The following is a 20,683-nucleotide window of genomic DNA, read 5'->3' as shown; positions in this document are numbered from 1 at the left end:
GTGTTCTATCATGCAGATAATAACTGGTGAGACCGGAACGGTTATAACCGTCCCTGTTTTTGGCAAGAAGTAACTATATTAATTACTTCTAGAAATACCTCCCCAAACGAATTTTTGAAATTTAACTTTTAGATCCTTAAATATTCGTGTGACAAGTTTTGACCGATTTGCAATTCGGGAGTATCCAGCAATGTGTTAATTCTAGCCAGATTGACTATGAAAATAATACACAAAAAAGTGTTCGGGTACTTTATGCTGCTAAATGGGAAACTCTGAGCAGAATATATAACAAGCGGCTAACAGAAAAAGGATTAGTAAACAGGATAAATATTGAAAGTGTATAAACTACTTTAAGAACCTAATTAATGAAAAAATAAAAGTAGAATCGAAACTGGAATGAAAAGGGTGAGAGCGGAAAAGAATGAAGAAAGGCAATATTCAATCTAGTATATAGATATATATGTTATGTGTGTGTCTTTGTGTACGTGTGTATTTGTTAGCTAAATTAAGAGACGATTTATGGATCTTCTTTATTACAGGACAAATCACCTTGTAGATAAATATAATATAATGAATAAATAAGTACTTACATACTCGCATAAAATACCGAGAAATACCACGAAGAATAAGAGCTTCATTGTTTGAAATATTTTATTGAAATACTTAAACCAAAATCATTTGTATAATGTGTAAATAAAAGGTTATCAAATTTGGTAATAAATTGTATATAAATTATAGGTTACAGTTAATCTTGTGTAATGGGGCTTATCACTTGTGAATAACATTTAATTAATTTTTTTTTGGTCTATCCTACAAAACGTGCTTATTTGATGCTTGCTTACGAGGGTTATTTAAATATATACCGATGTAAATTGAGTAGCTTAGAGACAAATGCGACTAAGTCGAAAAGTAAAGTTTTTGTGATAAATCATGTCAAATTTAACTTCAAATCCAAAAAACTCAATTTTTATGATGAAAAAAGTGTAACATTTTATTTTTTTTAAGGAAAAGCTAATGTCTTACAACAAAATCTATGGAAAAATCTTACCCAAGTTTTATCATTCTAATTTCTGTCTTTAAAAAGTAGAGACACATTTGCCGTTACAAAAAATATATTTTTCGAAGTAACTTGTGTGTTAAGCTATATTTAGGCATATTTTCCATAAAGAAAAATAAAACAAGTAAATTGCCCAAAACCAAAATTAAGATAAAGAAAAAAACAAATATTTTACTTATTAGCTAAAAACGTATGTTAGTGCCTACTTTTAATTTTCATAATAGGCCCTCATCTAATGTTTCGTAACTATCTTTCAATCCAGAACAAAAGATATGGAACTCAGACGGAATAAACGTGAATTACAATAGATTATGATGAGCGGCCTTTGGTTTTCTTGCTTAATCAGCCTTATGAAACGAACCCTAATCCTGTGCTGTATATATTTTTCATAAAATTTTTTTGGATCATTCTTAAGATACCTTATCTGTTTGATTTTAGGCCGTTTAACTTTTTCGCCAGCTTTAGTAACTGTTTTATTTGTTATCTAACTCTAGAGGGGCATTCTACTAAAAAACTTTCGTAGGTTTATTTTGTGATCTTAAATTTTGTATTTATTTTTTTGCCTTATTCAATTATGGAAATCCAATCATCGAGATCAAAAATTCGATCATAGGTTTTTCTTTCCTTTTCAATCAACCCAAAGTCTTGATCTAAAATATGTTATTATATAAACCATGATATTAAAACTATATCCAGAGTCAAAAAAGTCATTGTTCTATAATTTTGAGTGACGATTTACACTTTTAAAAGTAATTGCTTATTATTAAAGCCATATTTATATTCCGATTCTGGACACCGCTAGCATAGCTATACAAAGTCAAATATTTGCTTGGGTCAGGTACGTGCATCTTAAGATAGTTTATTAAACATAAAACTCTTGAGCTCCTCGGAATGCCACATTTTCGGGAAAAACATACATATGACATGTTTCTGTTACTCATCATGGATGTCCAAATTATACCTCTATAGTTGTCCCTTATATTGAACTACAACTGTACTTAAATCAGAATTGTTTTCTGAAGACCAAAGACTAAAACTGATATTTTTTGCTGTAATTCTTTTGCTATAATTATATTTTGCTTTTTGTTTTCTTTAACTGCTTCTGCTTTTCTTTGAAGTAATTCCAACTCAACTTTTGCATCCTGTTTACGCTTTTCTAAAGGATCAGATAATTTTATTTAAGTATCAAGAATATCTTTATTTGGTGCATAAGTATGCAACTTAAACTGGGTGTTTAAAATTTTGCGAAACATTGCATTTTTTTTTTCATACTCTCGATACATAATCGACATGCTTATAGTTGGTAAAAGATATTTTCTTTTTATGTTATCTCCACGGGAGTAATGGGATTCTTATGCTGGGAACAGTTTAATGAAGCCACATAAATACTACTCTTCTCAATATTGGTTTTATTATGGGGTGGATGTTTGCCACTTGCATTTTGAAGAGGTATCCCATGTTCCTGTTTTGTGCTAAAGCTAATGAAATTTTTTCATCTGTAATGAAAATTGTAATTTTAAAAAAGTTCTTACATATCACTTGGTCACAATTATTTTCATCCGGTAAAGTGTATACACAAGTTTTAGACCTATGTGAACTTTTATTTTTGGTATAAGTTCTCTTTTTTTTTCTGCTTCTATTTGTACTTGTATAAAAGTATTTTTCAGTGACCAGTTAAGCGACTAGTAATTTTAAGATCCTTTGCTTTCTTCATTTTCATATGATACTCTATGTTGCTTTTAGCATACACGATGACCTTTAAATAACATATAAAGCCATCAGAAAGAGAGGTGATAATATATGTTTAATTAAGAATTCGCTGGTTGCTCCCCTTTTGCATTGGGTATATATGTATATTACCATAGAAAAATAATAAGCGAGTAGACTATATAAAACTATATTTAAAAACTAGTTAAACCAAAAGACAAATATACATAAACATACATACATTCAAATATACAGTCCATCTAATTTACAAACCATTGCACGTCATTATCTACATCAGAGATCGAAGTTGACATAGTTGCCAAAGTATAAAAAAATCCTGAATCCATTTTAAATCAAATAGGTCACATAATTATTATTCTACTCTTTACATTGACTATTTAAATTCTTACGTGACATTTTTGAAATAAAAGACACTAATATTGTTCTAAAAAGAACAGATTTTATTAAATAGGTAAAAATATAAAACAAGAGGTATTCACTTTAAAATGTAAAATAATAAAGTACAAAAAGTGTTAACACCGCAACTGTCAAATAAGTGTTACCAATTTATGCCAAAATTTCACCTTCGTTCGATTACAGTTACAGTGTGTTCCGAACAAATGTTCTTCATGAAAAAGCTTTATAATGCATTTATACAAATTAAATGAACCATATTGTCCTCTATTTCTTTAAGTTAACATTAATAGAGATCTTTAAATATTAGTTTTACGCGTATATAATAAAATATGTCTAGTAGCTGTAATGCCACTCGGCAAAGTGATTCTAAAAAAGAACACACCTACCGCCTAAATATTTCGTGTTGGTATCATGTGACGTCACGGGCTATGACGCCGATGACGTGCAACGGTATGTAAATTAGATGAAGTATAATGAAATATAAAGAGCAACAAATTTAAATATCATGTGATACGACACCGATACGACAACCAATATTTTATTCATAATTGAAATGAGTTTACAAAAGGTAAACGAATAAGAGTGGTACGGGTACGGTATAAAGGTATGACACAAACCAATCCGCCCATCGACAAAAGAAATTCTGAAAAGAATGGAATTTACACGAACATTAAAACCATTTTACGGCTTAATAATCACTCCGTAGATATTAAAAATTTTACAATGTTGTCAATATGTGGATGATCGCAGTAATATTAAATATTTTGGTTTGATATATGAAAAAATGAGTTTACAATAATTTACACAACAATTTAATGACTAAAGGATAAGAGAATGATTTTTGGAGAGGTATGATATACAGTGTATCCCACAAAATTGTATACAAATAAAGAAAAGTTTATCTTACATTTTACAAAAAAAACTAATCTTGATAAAAAGCTCAGCTTAGAAGAAAAATAAAAATAATGATTTGATTAAAATATAATATTTACCAAACAATAGATAATTATGACATGTTTTTATTAGTTTTATTATATCATATTTTAAATAACATTTATTTATTTATTTTATTAATGACATTTTAAATATGCTTAGTAATTATTTAGTTTAGTATGCTATACTACATATATAATATTATGTTATATAAAATAAATTAGATTTTTTTACCTATGGGGGATAGAGATCCCCGGTATCTGATTCTTCGTCATCAGAAAAATCCCATTCCGAATCACTCTCTCTTAAAGTTATGACAAATTTTTCCATATTATTTTCCATTGTTGCTAGTTTAACCAAAAATTCTTCCTCACATTTTTTGCATGATTGCATCGGCTTTGCCACTCAGTAGGAGGGAAAGTGACAAAGAATTGTTCTCATAAGTCTTTTACATTATTGATATTAAATGTAATATTTTTTTATGCTACATACGATTTTAAGCTGGTCCAGACCAGCTCAATTGGATTAAGATCTGGGTGATATGGAGGTAATCTTAAAATTGTATGTTCATGTTAACGAACATAATGCTGGTTAATGTATTTTTACTAAATCGTACAGTTCCGTCTTTAGCATATTATTGTTTATTGGAATATTTCTGGCCTCTAACCATTTCTTTATTAATTTTTTTGTTGATGTTGGTGCCTAGTCAATTTGTTTATTACGATAAGGTGCGTTATCTATTACTACAACAACTTGTGGAGGAAGATCGGGTATTGATTTGTTTTCGAATCACTTACAATAATTTTTAAAAGACATATCGTCGTAATAGTCACCTGTTTTAGTACCAGATTTAAACATTAGTTCAGCTCCTTGAACAAAATCGCACACACCTACAGCATGTAGAACAATCAAACGATTTCCTTTTGATGTTGGTTGCTTAATACCTTCATTCAAATCATCACTCCAACTTTTGCGTGTGATATGTGTTGAGTGAGTGTATGTTTCATCCATATACACTATAGGGCGACCTTCTTCTCGATACTTATTACCAGCTCTGAAGTTGTGTATACGAAGCTTCTGAATGTCATGTCTTTCTATTAGAAGTCTTCGATTTGTTTTTGTTTTTCTCCAGCGGAATCTAATGTCTCTTATAACTAATCTTAAAGATTCTCGACTACCTTGAGAGCCTACAGCATCTCTGAATTTAGACAGAATATTTTTTAGCTGAGGTACCTCTGCATCGCTTATATGCATATTATAAATAACACGCCTTAACACCCCTTTGTCGACATCGTCAATAGTTTGCTACTTCTTTATAATATGTTTTCTTGGAGAGGAGAACGAGGAGCATTTCCCTGCAAGTGCATTTATTTCATTAGTGCTAGCATACATAATTTTCTATGGATATCATATAAAATAACGAAATAAATAGGACTTACTCCAGTCGTCAGTAATTTTGGCCCAAAAAAGATGTTAAAAGGACTTTTAACCTCAGGCTTCCTCCCAAAATTTCTGGTTTATTCTATAGAAAAAATGCTAATACACATTTTTATACAAAATTATCTTAGCTACATTTTTTTCTACGGCGAACAGATTGTTGGTAAATCGATTTTTATTGGTTTTTCCTCCGACAAGGAGGGGTTTTAGGCTGTAGACCAGGGGTAAAAGTGATAAAGTTTTTTCCATCTTTTTTTAGGTCCCAAAATCAGTATTCACAGTATAATGCAGCTTGTTCGGATAATTTTTAGAGATCAAATCTCTGACTACTGGACTAGGCATTTACGTAAAATTTAATTAGATCACTAGTGATGTAATAAAACGTCATTTATTAAAAATATGGCGTTTCAAAACTTAAAAATGTATTTAAAGTTAGAGGTTAGATAAAGGTATTTTAGAAAAAAAAAACATAAAATGAGTAAAATTAAAATAATTAAAACAGAATACATAAATACAAAACGTAAAATTACAACAAAATTAAATTTAAATACCGCGAGTAAAAGAAACAATGCACAGTGTAAAAATATCCAGCTTTGCTAGACCCCCCATTCAAATTTGTGTGTGCTCGGTGACTTTTTAATTTCACGACATATCTGTTTGACTGTACGATGATACCACAAGAAAGGAGCTGATTGCTACTTAAATACAATACAAAGAAATATAATGATTTTATCATACACAACGTCTAATTATTATAACAATGATGTTAAAGAAAAATGAAATCAAAAACCAAATAATTAAATTATACTATATGCAATTTAAATATAATATTTATAAACACATGTTAATGACAATTAACAAAAAAGATATGAATATACTATATTTAACGTTAATATTATTTCTAATATATTCTCGTAACAAATATAACTAGCCATTATACAAATAACCCGTCGGTGCCATGGAGCAGCAAACAATGCAATTGGTGTATAATAAAATTATGTACTTTACCACATGTAGTGAAGGAAGTGAACCCTGTCTTCATAGCAGGTCAGAAATAAAAGTATCTCGAGGTAGGGAGCGCTACCCCAGATCTCCAACACACGTCTCTTTTGACTGAGTACCCTTCACCCCTACTGGATGGAACAACTGTCTGTAACTGAGTGATGGTGTTTGAGTACTACGGCCGTAAGAGTTTTTTTGTACAATCTGACGCTACGTGTGGGCGATAATTACTCAGAGATCTGTACTTTTAACGAAATCCATTCATTATTTTATCGTTTTTCGTTAACATACATACAATGTATGAAAACAGTCTTTGTCTGCAACAATGTATTACAACCATTTATAGTTCTCTAGCGTCTGTGTTTTTGTACGCGAAATCTTGGTTAAATATACGGGGATAATCAAACCTAAAAAAAAGTCTGTTAATATTGTATCACTGTTTATATACAGTAGCGAAACAGCAACACTCAGCATTTTGTACGAACATGGTCCAACTACGAGTTCTTCAGCATTTTTTGTTTTCCTTCTTTCGTGATATATTCTTCTCCTTTCTTTCTGGCCATCTTCCTTTTATACCTTGCACGATTCTCAAAAATTTCTTATTCTCTTTCTGGAATTTTGGAGCAATTTGCCTTTGGTTCATCACTGTCTAATTGTTAGCGGTCGGCAACCTGTTTTTTAAGTTTTTTTTACTCAAATCACCAACCTTTCTACAACATTTTGTTGATGCGAGAACCAGTTTATAGATGGGAACACTATACCAATAAAAATTTAGATAAGGCTTATTCTGCACACGATTTGTACAGAAATTATAAGAAATTATAAGCGCTTGTTAAGTGTCTAATCCGCAAAAGACATTTTTGGAGTTAGGCACGTTTGTCTCAGAGCCACTCAATTAATTACATGGTGCTCTTGGCTTCGAACTCGTACTTTGAGTTGACTATCTATTGACTATTTTCGCTGATTTTAGGTATGCCTATTAATTTAGCTTTATTAATTATGTTTCTTCAAATGTTTCAATTTTGTATGATTTAAATTTTATTTTTTTTTATTTAATCCAACATTAATTACCATAAACAATAATAGTTTTTTAACTTTTCTTCTTTAAGTGCTGTCTCCCGATCGGAGGTTGGATATCATCATCACTAACTTTATTCTATCTACTGCTGCTCTGAAGAGTTCTATAGAACTGCATTTAAACCAGTCCCTTGCCAACCTTCAACCATCACACTCTCCTTCTTCCTATACTCCTTTCTCCTCTTATCTTTCCCTGTATTATCAGCCAGCAGGTCATATCGCTGTCCCCTCATTGCGAGTCCCAGATATTGTAACTTTTTTATTTTTATCGTGTTAATTATTTCGCATTCTTTGCCCATTTCTCGCAATACTTGCGTGTTAGTTTTCTTCTGTGTCGATGCTATTCTAAGCATTCTCCTATAACACCACATTTCAAAGGACTGTAACTTATTTATGTATTCTTGCTTTAATGTCCAGCTTTCAAGTCCATATTGCAGCATCGAAAACACGTAGCATCTCAGTGCTCTTACTGTCAGTTCTAATCTAAGGTCTTTGTTGCAGAGAATTGTTTTCATTTTTACAAACGCAGTTTTTGCTATTTTTATCCTTGCTCTTATTTCGGTTGTTTGATCATTATTGTTTGAAATCCAGGTTCCTAGGTATTTGTATTTATCAACCCTTTCTATTGGTACATGTCCCAAATGTATGTTTGTTGGTATATTTGTGTTCTTTGTTATTACCATGTATTTGGTATTTTTTATTTATTATTATTCCTTTTATTAAGATAGAAATGCTTCTTCAAAAATGGTTTCACTATATACATTAAATAGTAATGCGGACATAATACATGCCTGCCTAACTTCTCTTCTGATTTCAATTTCTGGAGTAGGTTCGTTACCTATTACGATTTGTGCTCTTTGATTCCAGTAGAGGTTTGTTTTTTAAATACGTTACCCTTTTTTATGGCCAAGGTTTGAGCTATCGACCACTAGATTATTCACAATAAACTAAATGCGATTCGCCTGCCTGACCTGATTGTTTATGTGACCGTCATATTAGTTAATAGTAAAATTTCCTACACTTCTTTAATGTTTCTTATGGCGTTTTTTTACTAAAGCGGGCAAAATAAAACCAAAATATACACTCGTGTCGAATAAAACAAAACTGCAACATTCTACAAACTTTGTGAAGACGACATGTTTCCAACAATTGAGGTTTTGTTTCCAAACCAATCAATATTATACAAACCATCGAAAATATTTACTGACATAATCGAATACAGACAAAGATAAATGGTTAAAGAATGGGAATAAATACATGGTTATAGAATGGAAAACAAAAAATCCAAATATTATGTTATGCAGATGACACCGCATTATTCGCCGAGACAAAAGACGAGCTCCAAAGATTAACACATATCTTGAATACAACAGCCAAAAAATACAATATGATATCAGCAGAAAAAACCAAATGTATGACAACATCTAAATACTCACTACAATGTAAAATCGAAATTGATGGGAAAATATTAAAGCAGGAAGAAAGGTTTAGATATCTGAGAATAGATATAACTACTTAAGGAGATGTTGAAGAAGAAGTACGACAACAAAGCTTAAAAGTAAGTAAAGCGACAGGATCTCTTAATACCACAATCTGGAAGAACAAACACCTAATACAAGACAAAAAAACAAGAATCTATAAAGCAGTAATTAGACCTATATTAACATACACGGCGGAGACATGACCTGTCACATCTAGAACTAGACGACTACTAGAAACAACAGAGATGAAAATACTCCGACGAATATAAGGAAACAGTCTGTTGGACAGGGAGAGAAGCGAAAACATAAGAAAAGTATGCAATATAGAAGACATAAATGGGTGGGTAATAAAACGGAAACAGGAGTGGAACAAATACATTAGTAGAATGACAGAGGATAGGATAGTACAAATAGCATGAGATAAGTCACCAAATGGACAAACAAATATTGGCAGACCAAGAAAAATTTGGTGCATTAGTTTAAACAATTTAGGAGGCTAATATTAAAGAAAAAATAGGCTTTAAAGCCTACATACAAGGGGGAAGAAGAATAAGACAAAGAAGTAGTTTTGTTTTTCGGGTCTTGCTAAGAAGACCTTACAAATTTCAGGTAGAAGCTGCCAAATTTCATTTGCATATCTCATCCAGTTTTAGGTCAAGAAATAAATCGTTATTTCGTAAGAAAAAATTCGACAGTCTGATAAATCAGAAAAGGAAGTATTTTTGGGCATACTTTAATATAGCACAATCACTTCCTAAAGTTAGTTGAATGTATTTTCTAAAACTCTGTATCTTTTACAAATATGTATTATTCAAAAGGACTAAAAATCTACTCTTTAAATCTCTGTAATTCATGAAATATTGATTTCTTTGTCTTAGCGCAAATAAAACTGTTGATCAGCGTAAACAAAGCCACCTCTCTACAAAGTTTCGGCTAATTTAACTGAAACCACTTTTACATAAAAAAATGCCATGGTCCATCGTGTTACCCAAAGGACGGCAACTATAAAAATAGGATTAAAAAATGGATTCCTATAAAACATTGCCTAAATATTTGACACCAATTAAAAATTAAAATTAAAAGAAAAATAAAAAACAGAATTTTACGATTTTATAAAAGAAGAAATTATAAAGAAAATTAAAAAAATCTGGCGACGGTAAGCATTTTAAACCCAAGTGGTTTAGTTATAATACAATGAGTTTTATGCATGACTAAAATAAACTCTTCTAAGAATAAAAAATCTTTTTTATTAATCATGTTGGTTTTTTTTTGAAGAAAAAACTGTAGTGTGACATCAGCAGAAAAAACCAAATGTATGACAACATTTAAATACCCACTATAATGTAAAATCGAAATTGATGGGAAAATATTAAAGCAGGAAGAAAGGTTTAGATATCTGAGAATAGATATAACTACTTAAGGAGATGTTGAAGAAGAAGTACGACAACAAAGCTTAAAAGTAAGTAAAGCGACAGGATCTCTTAATACCACAATCTGGAAGAACAAACACCTAATACAAGACAGAAAAACAAGAATCTATAAAGCAGTAATTAGACCTATATTAACATACACGGCGGAGACATGACCTGTCACATCTAGAACTAGACGACTACTAGAAACAACAGAGATGAAAATACTCCGACGAATATAAGCAAACAGTCTGTTGGACAGGGAGAGAAGCGAAAACATAAGAAAAGCATGCAATATAGAAGACATAAATGGGTGGGTGATAAAACGGAAACAGGAGTGGAACAAATACATTAGTAGAATGGCAGACGATAGGATAGTACAAATAGCATGAGATAAGTCACCAAATGGACAAAGAAGTATTGGCAGACCAAGAAAAATTTGGTGCATTAGTTTAAACAATTTAGGAGGCTAATATTGAAGAACAAACAGGCTTTAAAGCCTACATACAAGAAGGGAGAAGAATAAGACAAAGAAGTAGTTTTGTTTTTCGGGTCTTGCTAAGAAGACCTTACAAATTTCAGGTAGAAGCTGCCAAATTGCATTTGCATATCTCAGCCAGTTTTAGGACAAGATATAAATCGTTATTTCGTAAGAAAAAATTCGAAAGTCTGATAAATCAGAAAAGGAAGTATTTTTGGGCATACTTTAATATATCAAAATCACTTCCTAAAGTTAGTTGAATGTATTTTCTAAAACTCTAAATCTTTTACAAATATGTATTATTCAAAAGGACTAAAAATCTACTGTTTAAATCTCTGTAATTCAAAAAACATTGATTTCTTTGTCTTAGCGCAAATAAAACTTGATCAGCGTAAACAAAGCCACCTCTCAACAAAGTTTCGGCTAATTTAACTGAAACCACTTTTACATAAAAAAATGCCATGGTCCATCGTGTTACCCAAAGGACGGCAACTATAAAAATAGGATTAAAAAATGGATTCCTATAAAACATTCCCAAATACTTGACACCAATTAAATATAAATTAAAAGAAAAATAAAAAACAGAATTTTACGATTTTATAAAAGAAGAAATTATAAAGAAAATTCAAAAAATCTGGCGACGGTAAGCATTTTAAACCCAAGTGGTTTAGTTATAATATAATGAGTTTTATGCATGACTGAAATAAACTCTTCTAAGAATGAAATCTTTTTTTTTAATCATGTTGGTTGGTTTTTGAAGAAAAAAACTGTACTGTGACTTTAGCATGACATCAAGTAAAAAAGGACCAAAAACAGGAAAAAAATTCAAACAAAATTTAGTTCTTTTGTAACCAGTCAAGAATCCGATATGTTACTTCTTGTCCAATTATGGAATATTTTAATAATTTTATAAAAACACTTAGTATATAACAGATGGTGATGATGGTAATGATATTTCCATCTTTATCGTTAAAATTTGATATTTTTTTCCATTTTTGGTAATAAAAATAAGTAAATACTACTAGTTGCCTGACATGTTTATAAAGATGAACAAACCTTGTTTAAATTTTTGTTAATTTTTCATCAAAATAATATTTACACTGGGGTCATCATCATCATTGGCACTACAACTCATAGTGGATCTTGGCCTGTTCTAGGATCAGCTTTCATTCTTTCCAATCCTTCGCCTTGGTTGCGTACTCGTTGCGTAATTTCGTACTCTTAACACTCGTTCATTCTCTCTGATGGATTTATTTTAACTGGGATATGATATTTAAAATTGTTGACCAAAATATATAATATATATAATAATACCTTTTATATGTTTTAACGATATTTATTTGGATTATATAACAATGAGAAAATCTACACATGTTTTAAATTTTTTGTTTAATATTAATTCAGTGCAACATCACAAACTGCCTAATTCACTACAGGAGCCTTGTTCACCTGAAATTATAAAAGAAATGCTATTACTGTGTGTTTATTACCAATTAAATTATATAATTCATTTAATAAAATTTCAGAAACTAACAGTGTAATATTATACTGGTTACAACTTATATCACTGTCCACATTTGGATAATATCGGCAAAGTGAGGAGCGCTATAATTGTTAGGGAAAATAAACGGCATTATCAGGACATACAAAATAGGATAAAGCATCTATAACTACAGGAGTAACATTTAAAAATACTCTTGTAACAGTGCGATTAATATATTTTCCCTCATAATATTGTCTTAAAATAACCGACATTTTACTCTTTTGAAAAAGCTCGGTAATAAAGGCTATGGCGGGATAAGATGTTAATTTTGCACTCAGCTGTATTCTTATTTGGGATAAGGCGCTTGATATAACATATTAAGAAACCCATTAAGACACATTTTTAGCTCCTTATGTGGCTTCAGTGACTTTCTAGCGCTATGAGCGATGCATTAATTTCAAAAATCTGAAAAAATTATTCAACATGCATTTTTCTAAATAGCGCCTGATGATGTAGTCACCAGACGCTGCAGCATGAATATTATTGAAGTATCTGCTACGAGGGACTTTCTACGACGGAACATCTCCAGAATCTGTCGGCAAATCGCTTTGACCTTTAGTTCTTGGCATTTTCAACTAATATTCATCTGACCTCGGCCACTAAGACCTCCCGCTTCTGACAGCAATGTGTGCCGTGATTTTCTTGAAACACGAAAACACGAACTCAAACTTTATTAAAAATTAATTTGATAAACCACCTCGACCCTCAACTGTTCTCGCGTACATTTTATATACTTCTGGTTCAAGGGTGATTCCAAATACCAACAGCTGTCACTCGATTGTCGTAACAATACATATATATATATATATATATATATATATATAATATATATTATCATCATATTCATCATTCTCAGCATATTCATACCGTTTATGATTATGATGTAGCCTCCCTTACATATTCATTCTTCATATCTGTCCACGATTGTCTAAAATTCCCTTTTCTGTGCCATGTTGTACCGGCTTGTTTTCTTATGTCATAGTCCTATCTAAAATTTGGACGTCTTCTTGATCTTTTGACGCCTCTTGGATACCACAGTCTAATTCTAGTGGACCACCTATCGTCAGTTCTTATCGCTAAATGTCCCGCTCACTGCCATTTTAAAGATTTAATTCTATGGATTACATCAATGACCTTGGTTTTCTGTCTGGTTCATTCTATTCTTTTTCGATCTCTCTTTGTTGTACCTAGGATGCGTCGCTCCATTGACCTTTGAGTGACTTTGAGTTTCGATATTATCGCTTACTTTAATGTCCAAGTTTCGCCAAGCTGAATGTCATGATTGGTAGTATATCATGATCGAATGTTTTTTCTTCAGGTGGATTGGCATCTTCGATTTGAATATAACTGCATTTCTACCATAATATGTCTAAGCTAGTTTCATTAGCTTAGACATATTATGGATACATATTATACATCCCGCTAGACAAGGTTGCGTCTTATCACCGCTACTCTTTAATTTGTATTCGGAGTCTATATTCAGAGAAGCATTAGACGAGGTCCAAGGCGGAATTACGATTAACGGAATCAGCATAGACAACATCAGATATGCTGATGATACCGTCTTAATAGCAAGCAACGCACAAGAACTACAAAATATAATAAATGCGGTAGTTCACCACAGCGAAATGTTCGGTTTATATCTAAACGTTTCCAAAACTAAAACTTTAGTATTTTCAAAGACACCAATAAACGTACAGGTGTATGCCAAGGATCAAATAATAGAACAGGTAAACTCCATAAAATATTTGGGAACAAATATCAATAGTCAGTGTAATCCAAAAAAAGAAATCCTATCAAGAATCGAACAAGCAAGGAAAACATTCATGAGCATTAAAACATTTTTTACAAGATCAGACCTTAGTCTACAGCTTAGAATCCGAATGATCAGATGTTACGTTTTTTCTGTCTTACTGTATGGCTGTGAAAGTTGGACAATGGACTCTTAGAAAAAAGAATAGATGCCTTTGAGATGTATATATACAGACGAATGTTGAGGATTCCATGGGTACAAAGAATTACTAATGTTGAGGTACTTCGTCGCATGTGTAAACAAAAAGAATTACTAAGAATAATCAAAGAGAGGAAAATGCAATACTTGGGTCATGTGCTGAGAGGCGAAAGATATGAATTACTTCAAGTTATACTGGAAGGAAATGTACAGGGCAAAAGATCAGTAGGAAGATGCCAGAACTCGTGGCTGAAAGACCTGAGGAGATGGTTCGACCGCTCGTCCGCAGAGATCTTTCGCGCAGTAGTTTCCAAAACTACAATTGCAATTTGGATCGCCAACCTTCGAAAGGAGACGGCGCAATGAGAAGAAGAAGTTTCATTATTTTGTTGATTTCTGGAAGAAAGGAGCCAGATTTATGTATTAATTGTCCCAGGTATACATACTCGTCTACTGTCTCAAGTGCAGTGTTGTTTATTATTACATTTTGGACATCTACTAGCTCGTTATACATGGTTTTTATTTTTGTCAAGTTAATTTTTAGGCCAACTTCATTGCTAGCTGCATTTAGGTCGCTTATATTTTCTGGTAGTTCTGCAAGATTATTAGCAATCAGAATGATGTCGTCTGCAAATCTTAGATGGCGAGGTATTCTCCATCAATGGATATTTCTTTGTTCTGTTAGTTCATTTTGCTGAATATATTTTCTAGAGTGAAGAGCTTTGGTGATTTTGCGTCTCTTGGTGGGACGCCTCTGGTAGTGGGAAATTCTGAAGTGTTTTCATAAATTTTTACCTTAGCTTTTGCTTGTCTGTTTATATTTGATAAAATTTTTATGTACGGTTTGTCAATGCCTTGGTTGGTTAAAGCTTCTATAACTGCCTTGGGATATATAGAATCGAAAGCCTTCTTAGAATCTATGAAGGTTGATGCTAGCGGCATTTCATATTCTTTAGCTCTACTCATTAGTTCTAGAAGTGTATGAATATGATCTATGGTACTGAACCCAATTCTAAAGCCAGCTTGTTCTCTCGGCTGTGCAGCATCTAACGCATTTATTAATCTGTTGTTGATGATCTTTGTAAATATATTGTACACGATTGGTAGTAGACTTATAGGTCTGTAGTTTGATATCCTCTTTGCTACCTTTCTTATGAATAAGAATTATGTTTGCTGTATTCCAGTGGTCTGATATGCATCTTGATCTTAGGCAGTTCATAAATATGCCTGCTGAGATTTTCTAGGTTTTATTGCCAGCGTATTTAAGCAGTATCACTATTATACCATCTATTCCAGCTGCTCTACTGCTTTTCATTTTGGTAATTGTCGATTCTACTTTTTTCGGAAGGACTTCTGGTACATCTTCTTGGTTACTGATTACTTCTTCAAGTGTGTCAGGAGCTTTGTATAGGTCGCTGTATAATTTAGTTACGAGTTGTATTATTTTATTTCTGTCTGTGCTTCTGGTGTTTTCGTTTGTTAGAGCAACAATTTACTTCTTCCCAATGATTAATGCTTTTCTTGTTTTCTTATAGTTTATCCTGTTTTCGATTGCATTTTCTACCAGTCTTGCATCAAATTTTCCTCCTTAATACTTTTTCTTATTGTCTTACAAATTCTGTGTATTTAATTCTCTGTATGTTGCTACTTATTTTTATTTCCCTTCTTTGTTTTAGCTTTATTTTAGTTTTATCAGACAGTTTACTATATTTATTTTGTTGTTGCGGGCTTCCGAACTTTTATTACCAGTGTTGATAATTAAAATTGATCAACAAATATAAGCCTAAAATTTAAACAATTTTTTAAAAAAATCTCTTGGCTCTTCTAAGTATGTATCTTAAAGTTTTTGCCTGCATAATTCTGAAAATTGTTTAAGAATTAAGATTATAAAATTATTTTACAAAAACTGTAAAACTGTTAAATCGATTTTAATGAAATTTTTTGTGAAGATTAAACATATTAAGGAGTTTTCTTTCTCGGAATATGAAGGACCTACGTTTGAGTTTTGTCTAGAAAATAAACTCACAAAAGATACACTTTTAACTGGTTTTTGATCAAGTAGCAAAACAAGCATGTTCTCTTAACGTAACAACATACATTCAAACATCATCAGATCTAAAAAGAACACTTAAACATAAAATAATGGACCTTTGGGATGATCATTGGAAAAGAAGCAATACCAAGTTAAGCGTTCTACAACCAAACATTTTCTACCACCAGTTCCCACGAATGAAAAGAAAGGACAAATCTATCATTTGAAGATTAGGAATAGGGCACACACGCCTTACACCCAATGAATTCCAGTAATCAGATTTTGTGCTAGTACTGCAACACCACGACTTCCGTAACTCATGTTCTTCTTGACTGTCAACACTACCTACCGGCCAGAAGAAAATACAACCTAAAATACATACTTATCTCAAACAGCAGCAACTATGAAAATGTATTAAACTTTTTAAAAAACTATCTACTAACTAACTTTACTAACTTGTACCCAATGTAAAGTATTAACCATGTAAATATGAATGTAGATTGTATCTGTGTCAATGACTATTTTTGGTTTTTGGATTTTTTTAGTATTTTTTCAAAAATAATAATAGTTTTTAAAATTTAAAACTTATGTAACTTTTAATTACAAAACTTTTATGTAATATACAAAATTATTCTGAAACTACTAGTTCTTGTTCTAATATATCCTAAAAAAGAAGTAAACATATTGACTTTTTAAAAGTTTTTCATATATTGTTGAATAAAAAGTGAAGCCTACATTTTGCAACTCACGCATAGTAAAACTATCATTTGCAGTGATATTTTGGAGCGATTTATGCAAAAAACTGCGATTATATGCTTCACACCAAAAAATCGTTATTTTAAATAGTTTGTATCCAGAACTGCAGAATGACAGACCGCAGCGACTAATGGTGTCTCAAAAATAGGTGCGACTACTGTAGAGTTATTCTTCTCCTCATGACCTATGAAATGTATCGAAAAAGCATTTTTCTATAGTATACAATTTATAAACTAAAAAATAAACGAATTTATATAAAAATTTAGAAGCCACACAATTTAACTAAATAGAGTAAGAGGAGTAGCTTCGATGAAATTAAGCTACGATGAAATAAACATGACACCACTGCATAGAGACTAGTGATCAGAAGCATAGAGAAGGTGATAATGGTACGTCTAAAAATTGACAAAATAAGTTTAAATGGATATGTTTAGTTAAAAAATAATACTATTCCGGAGTAATTTTTGTAGTAGTAGTGTACCTTTCATTCCTGGCAATCCAGGCATTCCGATTTCACCATGATCTCCTTTGGGACCTGGCAATCCAGGTAAACTTGGAGGACCTAAAATAAATAATAATAATTTTTAATATCATTTTTTTACATCAGTGTAATTTTAACTAAATGTATAAAATAATTTATTAATATAGAATTTACTGTACGTATACTCGGTTCAGTAATTATTAAAGTTTAACTCTTGTAAATTTAGCAATTTTTTTTTTGTGAAGTTAGTTACATTTGACAGACTAGAAGTGCCTGTAAACTACCAATTATTTACTGCTAATACATGCTAAATAAAACTGCGTGAAACAATAAATCAAAAGTTTCATGTTTATATTTTTAAAATTGTATAATGGTCTATAGATTTGTATTTACAAATAAAAAGATATTTTAATATTTTTAATAATTATATAGAACCTTTAATATTTTTATACAAAAAAAATGTTTACCGTATATATTGTCTCCTGGTGGTCCTAAAGCCCCAAAAGGTCCTTCACCTTTTCTACCCGGAAATCCTGGTAAACCTCGTTCACCTTTTTCGTGTGGAATTTTTTCTGTAGTAAAATACTAAATATTAACTTAATACTTAAGTAATAACTAAATATTAAATATTACCTTAATTAATTATACCAATAAACTCAATAGGCGGGGAGAGATGACATATGCCGCGAAAATTTAAAAATGGTAGTGTGTACTATCTCAAACACTGGATGTATACGATTATAATAATTTAATAACTTGAGTGATTATAAATTAATCAAATATTATTAATTTCAAAAATAGAAAAAAGATGTTATATAAATTTTGAATAAAAATAATAATGATACACAGCAAACAAGAAGTCAGAGAAAGGAATTGGCAACACCTACTCCGTCCATCATCCAAATGAAATTAGTTTTTTTTTTCTTTTTAGTAAAAGACATACTCAGAAGTGTACTTACATTAAAATCTGGTCAGTAAGACCAATTATCAATTTGTTTCTAACTTAAATTACTAATGAAATCTTAAAATTAGGTGTCTACTCACTAGTATCTTTCCTATTATTTCTAATAACTAGCATTAAATTTAGCATGCATACTCGCACAACACTTTACTCTGCTTTTCCCTCACTCATTATACCAGTTCAAAAGGCTTTGTTCTTTTGAGCCTTCTCTCTAGGTTCGTATTGTCGAGGAACTGGATAGCCTCGACGTTTACATGATGATGAAGTCGTTGTTCATGGCTCCCTGCAAATTTCTTGATTATCTGATTGACGTCATCCATCTTGAGGTCCCGGTGAAGGTCATTGTTCCTAACGTACCAAGGCGCATCTACGGTGTTCCTCAGTACTTTATTCTTAGATTACTTTGATCTTACTAGGCTTGGCACCCCCCCAGAGTTGGCAGCCATAGGTCCATACTGGTCTCAGTATTTGTTTATAGATTAGGAGTTTATTATTTATGGATAGAGAGGAATGTCTTCCCATTAACCAATACATTTTCTTGTAGCGGATGCCTAGTTCTTCTCTTTTCTTCTTCACGTGAGCTTTCCAGCGAAGTTTCGCATCAAGAGTGATCCCCAAGTACTTTGCTGATGTTGCAATAGGCACTTGGACATCATTTATTCTAATAGGAATATTATTAATTCTCTTATTGGTAAAATTTATATGGACTGATTTATTCTCATTCAGCTTAATTTTCCATTTTTTGGTCCATTCATGGATTTTATTTATCGAATTTTGTAGTTTTTCTGTAGCTTCTTCGACGGTGTCACTTACCGCTAAGACAGCAGTGTCATCTGCAAAGGTAGCTAGGGTGTCGTCTTCTAGTTCACGTATATCACACGTGTATATTAGATATAGGACTGGACCCAATACACTCCCTTGTGGAACACCTGCTTCAATATCCTTGAGATCAGTGTATGCATCTTTTTGTTTAACTCTAAAATGTCTGTTCGCTAGATATGATTGTAATATATTTGAATATTGTTTAGGCATGAATGATTTAAGTTTATGTATCAAAACCTTATGCCAGACTTTATCAAACGCCTGTGCCATATCTAGGAAGGTTGCAGAACAGACTTTTCTTTTCTCTAATGATCTTTCAATTATAGCAGTTATTCTATGCACCTGGTCAATTGTCGAATGCTTATTTCTAAATCCAAATTGATGATCTGGAATTATTTTCTTTTCTTCAATTATTGGTAGGATTCTTCGCAGGAGGAGTTTTTCAAACACCTTGGACATCACAGGTAGGAGTGATATTGGTTTATATGATGTCACCTCATTGGGGGGTTTCCCAGGCTTTGGTATCATGATCACCTCAGCTATCTTCCATAAATCTGGAACATAATGTAGTGTAAAGGCAGCATTTAATAAATTTGTTAATTTTACGATAGCTTTTCTTGGTAGATTTTTTAGCAGTCTTCCGGTAATGAGGTCATAACCTGGTGCTTTATTTGGGTCGATTTGTTCTTTAATTAACTCAGCTACTTCTTTTGGGGAAGTTGGCTTGATATTCTCATCTATTTGCTTTGGTTTAGGCCAATCCTGGTCATCGTCTTGGTCATCTTGCAACTTAAATGTGTTCTCTAGATGAGTGGCAAATCTCTCTGCCTTCTGCTGATTATTTCTGGCCCAACTATCGTCTTTTAGTTTTATTGGAGGAAAATGTAATATTGGCTTTTTTAATTCTTTTTGTAGCTTTCCAAAGCGAATACTCTGTGCTGCTGTCGTTTGTTAACTCTTCCAGATAAGATTTAATAGATATTTATTCTTAATTTTCTGGATTTCTCTTTTAAGTTGCTGGCTGGCATTGTTTAGGTTAGTTTTGTCTCGAGGGGCTCTCGTTTGCTGCCATTTTCTTCTTAGTTTTCTTTTTTCTTTTATTAATTCACGAATTTATTAAGGGTAGTTATTCTCTT

General features: G+C 31.8%; 1 protein-coding gene and 1 long non-coding RNA gene across 2 annotated transcripts in view; both read right to left on the bottom strand.

Annotated features, from left to right (window-relative positions):
* Positions 1 to 748, bottom strand: part of LOC140440633 (uncharacterized) — a 35,469-nt gene extending 34,721 nt beyond the window's left edge. The window contains exon 1 of the long non-coding RNA XR_011950893.1: positions 591 to 748. This is a non-coding gene — a long non-coding RNA (uncharacterized lncRNA). The remainder of the gene's footprint in view (positions 1 to 590) is intronic.
* An 11,568-nt stretch (positions 749 to 12,316) lies between these two features.
* The window catches only part of LOC140440632 (uncharacterized), a 54,797-nt gene continuing 46,430 nt past the window's right edge, over positions 12,317 to 20,683 (bottom strand). The window contains exons 3-5 of the mRNA XM_072531003.1: positions 18,232 to 18,336; positions 17,765 to 17,845; positions 12,317 to 12,450 (exon numbers count right to left, since the gene is read on the bottom strand). Of these exons, the coding sequence (XP_072387104.1) occupies positions 12,413 to 12,450; positions 17,765 to 17,845; positions 18,232 to 18,336 (224 nt within the window). The 3' untranslated portion in view covers positions 12,317 to 12,412. The remainder of the gene's footprint in view (positions 12,451 to 17,764; positions 17,846 to 18,231; positions 18,337 to 20,683) is intronic.

The sequence above is a fragment of the Diabrotica undecimpunctata genome, chromosome 5 (assembly GCF_040954645.1).
Source record: "Diabrotica undecimpunctata isolate CICGRU chromosome 5, icDiaUnde3, whole genome shotgun sequence".
In the NCBI taxonomy this organism is placed as follows: domain Eukaryota; kingdom Metazoa; phylum Arthropoda; class Insecta; order Coleoptera; family Chrysomelidae; genus Diabrotica; species Diabrotica undecimpunctata.
Note: the sequence above shows the minus strand (reverse complement) of the source record. Positions and strands in the feature narration are given on the sequence as shown.